The 16,546-nt window shown below is 41.3% G+C and overlaps 1 protein-coding gene across 1 annotated transcript in view; it reads right to left on the reverse strand.

Moving 5' to 3' along the window:
- The window catches only part of cntnap3 (contactin associated protein family member 3), a 121,479-nt gene that overhangs the window by 50,883 nt on the left and 54,050 nt on the right, over positions 1-16,546 (reverse strand). Inside the window, exons 3-7 of the mRNA XM_080476776.1 lie at positions 12,361-12,554; positions 7,939-8,086; positions 5,494-5,697; positions 288-463; positions 44-190 (exon numbers count right to left, since the gene is read on the reverse strand). Of these exons, the coding sequence (XP_080332902.1) occupies positions 44-190; positions 288-463; positions 5,494-5,697; positions 7,939-8,086; positions 12,361-12,554 (869 nt within the window). The remainder of the gene's footprint in view (positions 1-43; positions 191-287; positions 464-5,493; positions 5,698-7,938; positions 8,087-12,360; positions 12,555-16,546) is intronic.

Genomic DNA, 16,546 nt, shown 5'->3' on the forward strand with positions numbered 1-16,546 from the left:
TGACCACTCAGGATGTTGCTTGTGTCAAGTTGAAGGAACTTACCACCACAGCCACTTGGTGGTTGTTGTGTTTTGCCAGCTCTATCAGGTTGTGACCGTTGAGCAGCAGGTTTTCTAGGCACCCATGGAAGCTCCTCTTGGAAACGACCGATTTCTGATGCTCGAGTCTCCGGATTGCTCCCACTGTCAGCTTGATGAAAACAGTGCACAGACACTTATGTTAACATAAAGAATGAATAAATAGTCCTTGCTATCATGTTTTCCTGCTTGGAGGTTCGGCGAGGCACCTGCTCGATGTCCCAGTGGCTGAACTCTGCAGGGATCTGAACTCTCTCTGTGTGTTTGTCCACGGTGAGATTGAGGTGAGAGCCGCGTCGCTCCAGCGCCACATTGTGCCAGTGCTGATCGTCCAGCAGGCTGCCGAGCGAGGCCAGACGCCGGGGCTCGGAGGAGGAAGTCCTGTCTGGAGGACAGAAACAAAAAGAACCAAAGTGATTGTTAGAAGGGCAAAGGTGAAGAGTTATTTGACTGGAATGAATATTGTAATCTGTCTCCATCCCACAGAGACGGCCATGCCAGGGTCAACCTCTCCCTCGCCACTGATATCTGCATAGTAGCATTTGAAACAGATGCCAAATATGTGATAACGCCTCATCTGAAAAAGGAAACATGTAGAGAGATCATTAATGATAGATGAGCACCAGCAGCTCTAAATTGTTGGATGTGTCTCTGCACAAAGAACTGAGGGGACAATCTTTGTGTTTCTGCTGAGCGGAGGGAGCGTCGAAAGAGCTGAATACACCAAGTCATTAAAAATGTATTATAAATTCTTTAGGGAAAGGCAATTCCAACTTCAGAGAGACAAACAAAAACTTTGGGAGATGATGGACAAATGCGTTTTTTTCTGATTTCCAGAACAGAAAACAAGAAACTTTAAGGAGAGAAAGTTCACTTAATGGACACAGAGGAAGTCTTTACTGTCAGGACCTTTGTTGTGGTGACATTTGGTGACAGTGTGCAGCAATAAAAAGAGACATTACGATCAATAGCTGCGAGGATTGTATGACTTAAAAACAAATAAGATTTCTTCTATGGCAATTATTACTGGAGCTTCATTTTGTTGAAGGAGTTGGACAATAAAGAACAAGGACCTTAAGATGGAGACTGGATGGATGATTTGATTACAGTCTGATGGACTGAAGAGTAGGCACGGATCAATAGGAGTGATCAAAAGGCAAACAAAGAGAAAATGAAGTGATATCTTTATATTGAGTCTTTGCTCGCTTTCCTTGCCTTTGCCGTCTGCTCCATCTTCATCCGCCCCTCCGCCGCTTTTTTTAATCAAGACTGAACCAGACAGAGAAAATCATTGAGCGTCAAGAAATTCACGTTGAGCTTTATGATTGGCAGCAGATTGAATTTTTGAACAATGTCAGGAAAATCCTGGTGCAGAATACAAAAGAGGCGGCGTTATTCCCTGTCAACGAGTCCTTGAGCTCCATTTGAATAGTGATGCAGGTCAAGGAAAATCAATAGGTGGCTTCCTGAAGGGATCGTGAATGTTGCGAGGAAAATCTTAACAAGAAGCGGCTCAGCAGATATGAAAATTTTGAAAGATTAGTGCGATAGTGGCACACGACAAAAGTCACGGGGGTCGAACATCTTTCACGTCCTGCAAGCGTCAATGTGCAGACTTGGTAGTTTTATCATTGAGAGTCACCCAGAGTACCAATCTAATATCGTCTTCTGTCCAAACGGATGTCCGTGTACTCCCGCGAGCTGCGGTTACATGGACTAAAAGTAATCTGATTAAATTTGTACTATGTAGTGCGTTTTTTTTAAATGAAGCGACCCGTGCTTTGTCTCTTATATTTTTGAACAAAGAGAACGTTTCTTTGACGTTGCAGTTTAAAAAAAAAAAAGAAGAATAAAGAGTGACTCCAAGCGTAATGTCACAAAAAGCAAATGCCACAGTGCAAAGCATTATGGGATTGATCCATCTTGGCAGGCTTAGACCTGCATGTGAGTTCAAGGTCACTGCACAGACAAGATGAAGTAAATTACACAACATGCAACCTAAAAATGATATGAAGAACAAAACAGCACTGAGGAGGAAGCACATAAAAAAAAAAAAAAAATGAAGCAGCAAGGCAGAGACAGAAATAATGAGCAACAGAAAGATGAAGGTCATCTGACCAAGACAAAAAAAAAAAAAACATGTTTAAGAGTCCAAAACATTTTTTTTTTTCGAGAGAAAGAAAAATAAATATGAGACAGAAAGATGACAAGTGCGGAGATGAAAAAGGCAAACGCTCTTTTCTGATACGGTGAAAAATGGAGTGGGAGATCTGAGGGGACGAATCGAGATAAATAAAAAAAAATAAAAAAAATCACAAAGGAAAACAAAAGAATTCACAGAGCAGCAGAAGAAAGGGGATGCAGGGAAATATGTCGTGCATCTTTACAGCTTCTCGTCTGTCATTCCTGGGGACGACTTTAACTTCCTCTGTGATGCACTCTCTCTTTCTGATGAGAAAGCATTCAAAAAAAAAAAAAAAAAAAAGATGGCAGCCTTTTTTCTAAGGTGACAAATGTCTCCTCTGAAGATGCATTTATAGCATCTTTACCTTCTATAATGTGACGCGTTTTCAGGAAACGATGCAGAAGTGGGACGGGATTAGCCTGCAGTGCGTCACGCTGGATTGGATGACTCAAATGTGGGTTAAACTTAATGGCAAGCAGGGGATGTATAACCAACTAAATACATAATGGAACGCTTTATGATTCCAAAATGGACACATCACAAATCATAAACTGCAGTTAATTCAGTCTTTTGGACTTTTGACTGTGGTGATGTTGAATCGTAATTAACAAAAGAAAGTCAAAGAAAATAATCAACCGTGAAATTTTCTTTTCTGAAGCATATTGAGTTCTGCTTCAATGCTTCAAGTATAAACACATAGTTTTCATGTTTTTGTTTCAGAAAAGTTTACATCAAAGTTTTGAAAACGATGTCTGTTTACACAGAAACGGCAGAAATGTTGACATGCGAGGCCACTAGTGGGTGCTGTTGTTTGTTTTTGTAATGAATCCACACACACATATACAGAAACCAATACGCTACAAACATGGTGAGTCCACAAACATTCTAGTGGACAGACGACCAAGTTGAATCGTTATTACGACTGTCAGCTATAAAACTACCAGGAGTCCCAGGAGAAGATGGACCGGGAGTCATGACACTCTGGAGGAAAACGTTCTTGTTATTGGACATCTACTGAGCATGTGCAGAAGAACTATTTGTATTTCCGATGGCCGTGGTGCGCAAGCACAATAGGCGCGTTTTCAAAAACTTGTGCTTCCCGTCATTTCCACGGAAACAGCATTTTCAAAAATGCTTAAAATTGCCCGGTGGCGTAGATGTGGGTGTGATTGTCTGTTTGCTTAGGAGCAGTGAGGTTAAAGGAGCAGAAATGGGCTGTAAAGTCTGCAGGTTCAAATCCCACAGCTGACAGGTCTGAGCACAATTTGAATTTGAACTGAAATAAAGCAGTGGAAAGGATGAGAATATTTGTGGATGGAAACTAAAAGAAGAGCAAGAACGGAAGCAACAACCAGACATAGAAAGACAGCAGGAATCATGAGGGAAGAAAGGGAAGAAAAGTCAAGAGATCAGTAAACAATGCAAAACGTAAACCAAAAAACCAGAGCCGCAGTTTACAGGTCTGACAAGGTTAACATTTGTTGCATTTTCACCACAACAAACCCCCCCAAAAAATATTACGTTTTGTTTTGTTTTTGTCACGATTTCTTGAAGCATCGGCAGACGGGTGCAATTATGAGACAAGCTGACAAACACAGCAGCGAAGACCGATCTGCCCCAAGAAAAGAGGGTGACTATGGGGCTTTCGCTGTCCAGACGTGGACTCCAAATGGAATCCAAAGGATTATGTGGCTCTGTAATGACTGGATACATAAACAAGCAACTGTTTGCTCACAATCAACTTTACAGGCTGCCTTCTGTTTTTGTATGATTTGGCCCGTGTGCCTGAATTAGAGACATCTTGGTGACAAAAAGAGAAAGATTTGTGTAAATGCAGATGGCAGTGACGTGAACAGAGGGAGGGATGAGAGACAAAGAGACGGAGATGTAAAACTGAGAGAGAGGATGGATGAATGGGTGGATCAAGGATTCCAGCAGCCAGATGGGGGGGTGATGATGAGAGGCGTGCCATATGGTGATGATTCAGCATCGTAGCCTGACAACCTCTGGTTTTAACCCCGTTTACACACACACACACACACACACACACACACACACACACACACACACACACACACACACACACACACACACACACACACACACACACACACACACACACACACACACACACACACACACACACACACACACACACCTGCCGTGCCCTGACCCGTTTAGAGTCCAGCTTTAACACATGCCACAGAAAACGAGCACAATCCATCATGTCTGTAACTAGACTGGGATGCAGCAGCAGAGCGAGAGCCGGGACCTCAGCCAATGAGGCGACCGCCTCCACGACCACAAAACTTTATTTAAAAGGCATTTTTAATGACCTCGACCGTCAAACATATGCTTTGTACCAACATCTGGTGGGTTCTCTCTCTCTCTCTCTCTCTCTCTCTCTCTCTCTCTCTCTCTCTCTCTCTCTCTCTCTCTACATATATATATTCATTTATCAATATGAATTTAACTGAGGGCCTGTTTACATGACAATGGTGCTCAGAGCCACTGAAAACACAACTTTTTGAGATGTAACTGAAAACGCTCAGGCCTCGTCTCTGTGTAGACGGTGGAAATGCAGCAACTGCGCACCAATGCCGTCGTAAATAGTTCTTCTGCACATGCGCGAGTAGAAGAACAATAACAACATGGACAATAACAACTTAACACCTTGAGTGTCACGACTCCCAGTCCATTTTCTCCTGGGACTTTGTAGTTTTATAGTTGAGAGTTACCATAATGACAATCCCACGTACTCCATTATTAATGTTTATAGCAAACAAACAACAGCACCCACTAGTGGCCCAACATGCAACCTACATTGTTTTTTCTGCCGTTTCCATGTAAACAGGCATCGTTTTCTGCAAACATTTACAGAAACGAAGATGCACAAACGATGCGATTTGACTTGAAAAGATGTCGTTTAAACAGGGCCTTAGATTATAGAATACATCTATATATTATGGTTTGGCTGGTTTGCCAGTGAAGTATTTCTACCCTGCTGGAGTAAAAACATATTATCAGAAGGGGGGTATCGAGGCTATATTTCATTGTTTTTCCAGAGCATTTCAAACCCTGCATGTAATAAATGTGTGATAGTTGTTCAGATAACCTTTATTCAACTTGCTTTGTGCAGTACAGTGAAATAATTTCCTATTTTAGGACAAACACAACCAGTATCTGTGACTATACGTCAGTACTTGTCAGAATACGTGACATCTTGTTACCTTCTCTGAGCAGCAGCAGCAGTTTTCCTCGCTCTAACTCCAGACCGAGGCTCAGTCCTTCCCGTCCCTCCGCCTGCAGCAGCGTCCCAGAATTCTTCAGGGTTTTAAACTTCAGGGTGCAGACATCTTTCGAGGTCCGCCTCGGGCCGGGGCTCGACCTGTACACCAGGCTGCTGCCACCATGAAAGCTCGCCACATCAGACACTGGAAACAGGAAGCAGACAAAGCTTCATGTAGGTCAGCGGGTTTCACTCGATGGAAGTGCAGAGGCATTGAAAACAAAAGAAAAGCTCCACCATCGTCCTGATTTAGTGACCAGGAAACATATGTTAGTGCAGGGGTGCCAAACATATGGCCCGCGGGCCAAAAGTGGCCCACAAGGAAATCAGAAAGACAGTTACTGTCTCTGTTAAAGGGATAAAACAAGACACCAACTAAAACATTTTGCCTGCTTCAGTGAAATTTAACGACACTGTCTCAACCCAATAATGGAATAAAAGAGCTAAAGATTTGCTACAAAAACGCTTTAATTTCCCAAAAATGCCGTTTTAAATCTCTATTACTACAATATCCTTAATGTAACATATTAAATCACCGACAAAATCTTATTACAACAATGACTCAAATTAAATCTTATACTATTGTCAGTTATTGCATCATCAACATCGATTATTATGAATATTGACATTTCACTGTAGTTTGCTGAGTGGGACATTGTTAAAAAAAGGTGTGATGTTGATATTACTGCTAGTTTTCTTGACAATGTTCAATGAGTTCAAACGTTAAATGGAATAACTGTTTTTTTCATAATAACGTAATATTTCTGCACCTAAACTCAGTTTTGACTGATAGTTTGTCGAAGAAAACTTAAATCAACAAGAGAGTAATCCTAATGTGGTGAATTAAATCTTAAATTTACAGTTTTGTTGCCTTCTTTTTCCCTTTTTTTTTTCCTATTTTATTTGCATGGATTAACTTTACTGTGATTATTATGTATAAATGTGACCAGACCAGCTTTCACCCTGTATTCATGCAACGCAACACCAAACACCAGCTACCTTAAGATGGTTGTTGGGTTCATTATGTTTTCCCGACGAACAAGTTAATGTTACAATTAAGAAGCTGTGATACAGTGTATGTCTATACAGCAGGAGAAGCAATGCACATCTGATGTGAAAACTGAGAAAAAGGCAGTCGCTTGATGAAAACAGGTTGTGATGTCGACTCATTATCGCCTCGTTGACGCCGGCGTCGAGGCTGTAAATAAACTGAGACGCATAAAACAAAACAACTCAAATCCTGTGATAAGATGGGTGTCAGAAGGAGAATTCTTGATAATAAAAGAGGCAAGAAACTGAGGTGTGGTAACACAGTGAAGGAGACAAGGAGCCACTGAGGGGCCTCATTTACGGGCTCACACATACAGATCGCACTCACAGTCGATTGCACCTCCTTCTCAAACAGGTTAAAAACAACAAAGACAGTCCAAATCACAAATCCAATGTGTTTGCACAAAATCCTCACAGGATTTTTCTTTAGGTTGGGGCTCACTTGTCTTCCATGTTCAAACAAACTAAATCAATAGCGTGTGTTAATGTGTGTGTCCTGTTAATCAGCTCACACGTGTGTGAATAACAAAGAGTGTTTAAATACATGCAAACGTTAAATAGATACATGTATTCATGAGATGGAGAGCAGGAAATGTTAAAGGGTAAACACATATATAGCATATATACGGTATGAGAAATCCTTTTACAAAGCCCGATTTATTACAATTACTCAACAGTAAAATGAATGATTCGAGTGTTCAAAAAAAGTTTAAAATGTCATTAATGTTGAGTTTGGTGGATTAATGTTTTCCTCTAAGTCGAGGGTCTGTAACCTTCATGACCAGAAAGCCGTTGCAATTTTCCAATCCCCCAAATGTTTTGTCTTGAGCCACAAAACGTGTTAATTATCGGGAATGAGAGAAAAAAAGCTAAATATCTAAAAAATAAAAATATGTTCCATACTGAAAACTGATGTTGGATTTATGACTTTTCATAGGTACAATTTATATATATTGTATTAGATTTGTTTTGCTTTTGTAGCCAATTTCAACAGTTTTTACTCTTTTATTCCACTTATTTTCCCGCTTCAGCCATGTTAGTTACTTTACCCTTTTAGCTATTTATAGACGTTAGAACAACTTTAGCTGTGATAGCAATTTCAACACTTTTAATGATTTGTTGTTGAGTTGTTTTTAGCCAGGAGATTAGACCATTTGAAAAAAATAAATAAATAAATTGTGTGGCATGTACATAAAATAAAAAAAATTTACATAGAATTTTTCAGTTTATGAGCTACTGTAAAATTGATCCAGCAAATGGGGCGCAGCTGGGGTTGCCATGGCGATGCAGGACTCCATTCCTACATGGCGAGCCCAGTCCAACTGAGGAGACTTACTGTAAGGACACCCGTAGGTCTCCAGCCGGAGTCCGATGCGTCCGCTGGGATTCCAGTCCAGAGGGAGGAGGCGGAGGAACCGAGCGACGGCCGGCTGCTGCAGCTTGTACTGGACCACGCTGTCCGCGTTACTGTTACCTGGGAAGAACTGACAGACGCACAGCTGCGATGAGAATCAGTCAACACACATCAAAAACCCACAAAACACGAGATCACTTTGTTCTCACATCATAAATTCTCTGTGATCACTGCTCTTTCTTCTTGCTGCGCTCTCAAGACTTCAAACCGTTCCTTTTTGTCGCAAAACTTTCAGTATTCCTTTGCCTGAACTCAAATTTACTTCAAGTTTCCTCGGCTAAGCGATTGAACTCCTGCTGTTGCGTTTCACTTGTGTCGTGACTTCACTGGAGGAATGTGGAACATTGAACTCAAGTGTTCAGATTTTAACCAGACATTAACCACACTCTGGCCAACTTGACATTGTTTCTCCTTTGTAATCCAAAAGAGATCATCGCGACAATGACCTCGCAAGATCCGCTTTTACAGATATAATAGTTTTTTCTTTTAGATGTATATAATAGTTACATATTTTAACGTATTTGTTCTGAACTGGCAACAAAAAGCCCAAGTGCGAACAGAAATCTGATCGTCTCTTTTTGAGTCTGGGCAAAACGCCTGATGGATTATCTCTTTCCATATCTCCCATCTGGCAATCTATCATAATTACATCCCTCCCTTGAAGCTGACATGCAGGTTAACTGGCTCTCCCACCGCTGAAAAAAGCTCAGACACATAATTAACTCATTAATTCCACCGCAATCATGAGAGAGTGCACGTGGATCTACTTGTATGATGAAGAGTGATGATTCTGTGTGACATCAGAGGGTGTGTATTGATAAGTGTGCTACAATGACCAGTTAACGCACATATAACACAGAAATCAAGCAGCATCGGTCAACTTTGGAGTCAAGTGGCGCTGAACACAATCCCGGTCCGTCAAAGTTTAAAAAACAAGGACACACCCACACACAGGGGACATTCTTTATTGAGGTGAGTGTCATGACCACCACATCACTCTGTGACCCGTCATCATTCTAACATAAAGAACTGATTCCATGTTTGTTCAGTTTGTGTGATTATATCTGAATTACGCGTATGCTCTTTACATAATTCAACACATTGCACAGCAGGGACAAGAGGGACAGTAAGAACAGTCCAGATTCTTCCAGGACTTGGCAGTTTTATAGTTGACAGTCACCGTAATAGCAATCTGTCCACTAGAATGTCCGTGTGTGCTCCCATTGTCAAAGTTTACAGTCTAATGTTCTCTGCACGCATGTGTGTGTGTGGTTCTATTCCAAAAACAACCAACAGCACCAAGTGGTGGCCTGGCATGCAAACTACATCGTTTTCAGCATTACTTCCTGTTTCCATGGAAACAGACATCGAGTTAAAAACAGCCTTAGAAAGAGAGGCTTGTTAGAGCCCGATATGTAACAATAACCTGGATTGTTATGAAATATCATGTAATAAAACAGAAATGTAATAACTGGTTGATAATGTAACAGAAATGTTGAGCCCAAAATGTAATAAAAAAAAAAAAAATGTAATAACACCCAAAATGTAATAACTGGTTGATAATTTAAGAAGAATTTAAATTTGATCTTAATATTTTTAATGCTTTTACGTTATTTTGTACTGATGATTGGAGAAATAGATTACAGATATAAATGACAAGGCCAACAGAAGTCATACATCAGTACCATAAACTGTATATAGCTATTTGCATAAACAAACTTTAAGAAGTCATTCTTTAAGTGTTATTCAAATGGAAGCAGTTTAAGCTGAACTCTTTAACTATAAATCATTGACTGACTTAATGCTGTAATAAAACTATTAAAAAATTATGGGAAAAATATTTTGCCTGTCCGGTAATGTGTCATGACGTTTTTTAAGTTTTGGGCTCAGCGTATTGTTACTATTTGGGTCGTTGTTACATATCGGCCTCTAACAAGGCTGTGTCAAAGTTCTCAAACTGCACAAAACTGATGTTCCTTTACTCTGTTTGACCTCTAATGCCCCATCTGTAATTGCTGGTGAATGATGGCTTCCACTGCTATAACATTGTGCTTTGTTGTGTTTGTTTGTCTTGTCTGGTTGCCACATATAGCTTCTGTTCCCGTCTGTACATTTTTTAATAAAAGTCGACAGAAAAAGAAACGATGAGGGGATAAAACTGTCATGCAGAGAAACTGAGCTCAACAAGCACGTCCCTCGCATGCCTGGCAAACATCGACACGCAACTAAGAAGTGTCACACTTCTTATGTCGACGACGCTAAAAACAACTTTTTCCCGCCGTCTTTAATCAAAACGAAGAAAGAGGCAGAAAAGCGGTCTTTTGCTGGCTCGGTATGTTTAAAGGGAACGCTCAGAAGAAAACATGTTGTGGTTGAAGGAGCAGCTCTGCCATCAGCTCTCGGAGCCTGGCTGACGAATTCACAGAAGTTCAGAGCGACTTTGAATTGTGGCTGTGATTGCGCGGCGTTTGTGTAGTGTCGGTTCAACATGTTTTTTTAAGCCGCGAGGAGTCGTCCTCTGTCCTCTGTCCTCTTCAGGGCTCAGATTAGCTGGACTCCCTCGACATAAGCAAATTGCCTCGGCTTGATTTCTAATCGAAAGCCCCTCTTTCGCTGCGATGTAGCGTACGTGGCTTCGCCCTGATGCTCAAAGTGAGTGAGGCCATTTCAGAGAGTTATTTGGCATATTTTGAAGATATCTAAAGCTGGCTCGCATGTCGACATATTGAATCCGGACACTACGAGCAGCGCCACAATGGGAGATTTCCAAATTGCAGTCAAACATCAGACTTTAGAGACATTTAGTGTCTATGGAGTGGCTGGAGGAAATGTCTCAATACACTTGAAACCTTCATGAAAGAAATCCAAAAGAGAACATCTCAGTTTAGAGTGTTTAGGTTGAAATCTGCTCCTAAGAAAAGAGTTCATGTGGTAATGCATTATTTAAGCTGCAGGAGGAGGAAAGTGTCATATTTGGTGTTCTGCCCTGTTTTTATAAATTTTTTTGTTCCTCCATGTTTTCTCATGCTGTTCTGGCTTGAATTCCATCTGTGTTTATTTTCCTCACCTGTGTTCGGTTCAGTTCCATTTCGCTCTGCCCTCATGTCTTCCCCTGCGCGCCGTCTCCTGATTACCCTTGATTGTTCTCAGCTGTGCCTCGTTTCTGTGCGTCTATATGTATGTGGGGTTTGTCAGGTTGTCTGTTGTCCTACTCCCATGTGCCTGGCCACATTTTTTACCCCAGGATTTTGATTGGTTTTAATCTGGTTTTCTGAAAAATCGCCATTGTGTATTTGAGTCCCCTGTCCATGCTTATTGACACAGAGTCAGTTTGATTATTTTTTTGATTTTGAAAATTTTATTTATCTCTACAGTTTTAGTTCAAGTACTCAGCCACAACATTGCACTGTTAGCCAGTTGGACATTTAATTTTCTGTGCAATATTTAACGTCACTAAAGTGTATTTGGACACTGGGGGAACTCTCGGATCTGGAGAAAGTTTCTCGAGACAATGCAGATGCCACCCAAAAAATAAAATAAGAGGGAGCTGAGTGTTAAACACACCATAAATGGGCCACATGGCATCTAAAATTACTTGTTTGTTGAGTCGAAAACGAGAACTGAAGCCACTTCCAAAATTGTGTCAACAAGCTAAAATATAGTACCTTGGCACAAAGATTAGGCTCAGAGTAAAAACCCCCAAAAATAAAAAAAAATCTGTACTAATTAGACTTCAGGTTCAACCATTAAGGACTCATAACATTTATCAAATGCCTAATTATCTTAATAAACATCACTTCATCCTGTTTGTTCCTTCAATGTCACTATCATGAGTACACGCTACTTAAAAATGACATTAAAGGTGTTCTTGTACGACATGCCGCACAAAGTGAGTACGGCCTGATGCAAAAACACTCCAGACACGCTCGTATTTTTCCAGGCCAGCTTTTGCATCGGGCCGCCCTCCAGACTGCTCCGCCTGGTATCAGCGTCTTTGTTTCGCTCTGCGTCCGTCAGCTGCAGCTTAAGTGTTTTGGCAACAGGTCCGCACAGTCAGCAGTGCTCTTTCATTGGTTCATCCATTATTTATGAAGAGTCAAAGGCTTCTGATGACTGTGATTATCTCTGCAGGACGGGCATGATGGGCTCATCCCTGCAGACCGGCAGGCACTAAACACCACGTCGTCTCTCAATATGACTGTGGTGGACCGGGACAATTAGCTGTAATTAACCTGAAGATACTGATAGTACAGTTCAAGCTCCACTGTTTGTGCACAGTATTAAAAGTTTAATGCAGCTCAGTTGTTTACGCGGTTGCGCAGGAATGAAGCCGGATGGACTCACCCCGATGCTCTCCTCCTGTCTGTACTGCTTCCAGTTGTGTCCCGTGTCGCTGAACATCAGCAGGTAGGACGACAGCCAATCAGAGCTGCCGTAGCGACCCTGCGTGGCCACGGCGGTGATCTTCGTCCGCTCGCCAAGATCGACCTCCAGCCACTGGTATCTGTCTGAGACGAGGGGAGACCAACCTCCAGCCCCTGCACGCACGACAAATCAAAGAAGTTTTATTGCATTTCTATCGAGATACAGATGATGCAGCAGGTTGTTCTGTAGCAAGTGAAAACACAAGTTAACTACGGCCGTGGTGCACATGCTCAGTAGCAGCAGGCCTTTATTTGTAGCTGTAGGGATGGACTACCATTTGTTGTAGGTTAGCAAATGTATCTTTTTGTTATTTTTACTTTTCTTCTCAGGGATACTTTATTTTGGGGGGAATTTATACAAATGTTTTATTTGTTGTTCTGATATTTGGTCCACTCTGTATATCGATAACTTCTTTTATTGGTTGTAAATCAGAAACATCATAATAAATGTATTTCTGGCTGACACCGACTCGCTCTCTCTCCACCTTCCCCTTCATGTTACGCTCCGGCCCCGACTCTGGGGGTATAACACGCTCAATAATTCAATCTTCATACTGCAGTTTGCTTGTGGCACTAAAGCAGATTGGTTTCATTGTAAGGTGCTGCAAAAGTTTTGGACTGGAGAAAACTGAATTCTAAAAAATGAAAGCAATTCAGATTGTTTCGGTATACAAGGAAAGTTTTGGAATCATCATTTTAAATGTGTTTTGTGAATCAAATTCAAAACCAATCTGCAACATTTTTACAAACCCGGGGCCTCATTTATAAAACATTGTGTAGGATTCCTACAAAAAATGTACATGTGCCCAAAAGCTGAAAATGGCGTGTGCCCAAAATGCGTACGCACTTTCCTTTTATAGGTCACAGTCCACCTGGAAGGTTGCACAGTTCATATCCCGCCCTCAACACGCCCACTTTTTACCATAAATTGTCAATGCAAAGTGCCTCGTCAATACTTTTGCATCTCTATCAGCCTGTTGATCGCTGAGCCACTGGACACAAAAACTGCCCCATGGTTGTGACGGTCAACGTGTGCGTCAGAGTGTCGGAGAGGGAAGGAGACATTTTGGTGGAGACCACAGCGGACCGATAAAGTTCAGTTTTATCTGTTTTATTAAATGTATGAATTAAATATTTGAACGGGGACTTGTAAAAGGCTCAGCGGACTTTGTGTTTTATCCTCAGTGACTAGAGTTTGAGGCGGAAGGTGACGAGGAGGTTGTTCTGTCTCCAGCAGCGGTGCACTCCAAACCAGTGCGTCCAGAGCCCACGGCCTTACCAGCGCATCCACAGTGCAGCATTATGCACGGCTATCACCGAGCTAAATATGTGCTTACTCTGAAATTAGACTGATTGTTACACACCTTGTCACAATCGATAATTAATCAGCTCTATCTACCGCTCTGTTTCATTTGAAGATGAAATTTTGACAAATGAACATTGTGCTGCTGATTCAGTAGTAACGTCTCACTAAAGAAACACATCTAGAACACTGCAGCTTGGCTGTTTATGATCACGTGGCTCAATAAGTCTGATATTTGAAGATAAGAAATGCACGAGATGAATCTGGCTTCAATTCTCCACCTCACCATCAGCGCCGCCAGTTTCCCCATCTACACACATTCTCCTGCAAAGTTTATTCTTTTAGATCACAAACTTTGCTTGGGAAGTGGCGTACACATCTTTCAGGACCCGTTTTGTGCTTAAGCAGCCTTTATAAATGAGGCCCCTGGAGCCTCTATTGCTGAGTAAAGACACAATCTTCAACTTCTTACTCACTTTGTTGGCCCACAAATGACCCATACTTTATGATTCGCAGAACAAAACACATGACATATAAGAAGAAGAAATACGGATCACATTTGGACTCTATAATAATTGCTCCCAGAGATGAGTACATGCAATTTATGTTTTGCACATAGGGATGATCACAAAAACAAAACCATTATGACTTCAACTTTGGTGTGTGTTTCCTCTATCAGGAGTAAGGTCAATATTTAGTCAACCCCAAATTAGTGACAGCAGCACAAATATCACCTGAAATGGATGAGCTGTCATACAAAAACCGTTCATTAGTGACAAAAGCCCTTTTTCTCACTCCTGAATCATTGCTGTTGCTGCCACTACTGCTTGACAAACCTACATACAGTATATATTATGTTGAAAGGTAAGTGCATCTTAGAAAGTAGAAAATGAATGTAGAAATCCGTTTTAATGGATTTATTGAAAATAATCACTAAAAACATGCCTATGAATAATTCAAAGAATACAGACGGCACTTTAAACCTTGTTCTGGAGCACAAAGATAGATTAGTAAGGACTGTGCACTTTAGACAGTCCAAATAAAGCCCCATGGGCGAGAAAGTGTGCCAAACTGCACGCTCACGCAAATAGATCGCATTCAAACTCCACAAGCATTTTGAGGTTGACACAATGAGTGACATCAAACACTAACGATCTGCTTGCATTCCCTATGGAGTGATCAGATGGAGCACTGAGATCCCAAACGCATAGAATAGAATAGTTTATTAATCGCAGAGTGGACTTATTCGATCCCAATGGGTTGAACATGCAGGGAGAAGAAGTTATCAAGCTCGTTGAAGTGTTACAGCAAGTTTGAATTCAGAGAAAAGAAAAATGCAATATGGGAGATGTTCAGTCACAAAGTCATAGCTTGAGGTACGACAAAGAAAATATCTAAGAACAAAGTGAGCGAAAAAAGGTCGTGGTGAGCCAGCAGAGGAAAAACCTCTCATCACACTAAGAGCAGCATCTCTGCATCTAATTTCCAAATGTGTCGGGATCACCCACAGAGACACGGAGTCAGAAGTTCCAGTCACCCATTGTTTGTTAAATTAAAACAAAAACAAAACTCACACGCACAGACTTTGCAGCCCTGTGTCTCCCGCCCGTCACTCCGTGTCTCTGGGCGGCTCCTCCTTTATGGGCAGAGAGGTGATGACGCACCTGATTCCCACACAGTGCCACAGTGTTACATACGGATGCAAAACTAGCGTTTTCAGAAGTAATACATTAAATTGCCCGTTGAACATCAAGCAAAAGTATTTTAACAAAATCTGGGAGACAGGTCCATTTTTGCATATTTGTGAAAGGAAATGTCCTAAATTGATGGTGTGGGACTTTTTTGCTTCCAGTTCATCTGAAATATTTGAAATAATTTTATTGGTATTTGCAGGAATTTATGTGACATGATGATTGAAAGAAAACCTCACCAACCGTCTCAGTGCAGTTCTTTTGGTTACAATCATCTCCTCTGCAGCTCGTAGAAGAAAAAAGCTCTAAGATAGTATCCTCAGAAGAAGCAGAATATGTGTTTAGAGTAAACATAATATAAAACCTTTTTTCTATCAAGTCCAGCAAAGTCCTTCGCCTCTTCTTGAACCTTGTTGCTCAGATGTTTTGTTCATAATAAACAATAATTGACCACAGACCACTAAGTCGCCCCTTTTTTATTGTTTCCCAAACAATGCATCATCAGTAAAAGCAAGCAATTGCCACATATTGATTAGATATTCAACCGTTCCCATCCTTTCCCAAATATTGAGATACAGAGAGGCTGCGGTAGGCTTTATTGATTGGCTTTACAGTTTGCCGGCAAGACGAGATCTTTTGCTCTGATCATCAATAAGAGCATTGATTGGTTTTACAGTACCGGTGCAGATGCATTTCCTACATTACAAATCGCCAATGAAGAGCTGTGTGCCACTCATAGGTATATTAGGAAGATTTAGAAGCGAAAGTTAGAGCCAAGTCCGGCCATAGAGACGCCTCGGCGCTCAAACACCAGATGAACACTTTAGAAAGAAAAGGCTGCTGACCAGAATCCTGCTGAGTCCACAAACGCACACGCTCATGCAGTTTTCCTCACTTAATTTCACCGTGACTCAGCCCTTAACAGTATGACTTTCCACGCCATCAATTTCACTCTTAGTTTTTCCTTTTAGTCGAAAGAGATCATGTGTACGAGTAACGTTTGCTCTCCTACGTTTCTGCACACTTCGACATTCAGAGGCAAAGAAAAAACATGAATAACAAATGTGAATTTCACTTGTTTTGTCTCTAAAGCAGCAGCAAGAAGAAGAAAG

The sequence above is a fragment of the Lipophrys pholis genome (genome assembly GCF_963383615.2).
Source record: "Lipophrys pholis genome assembly, chromosome: 1".
NCBI lineage: Eukaryota > Metazoa > Chordata > Actinopteri > Blenniiformes > Blenniidae > Lipophrys > Lipophrys pholis.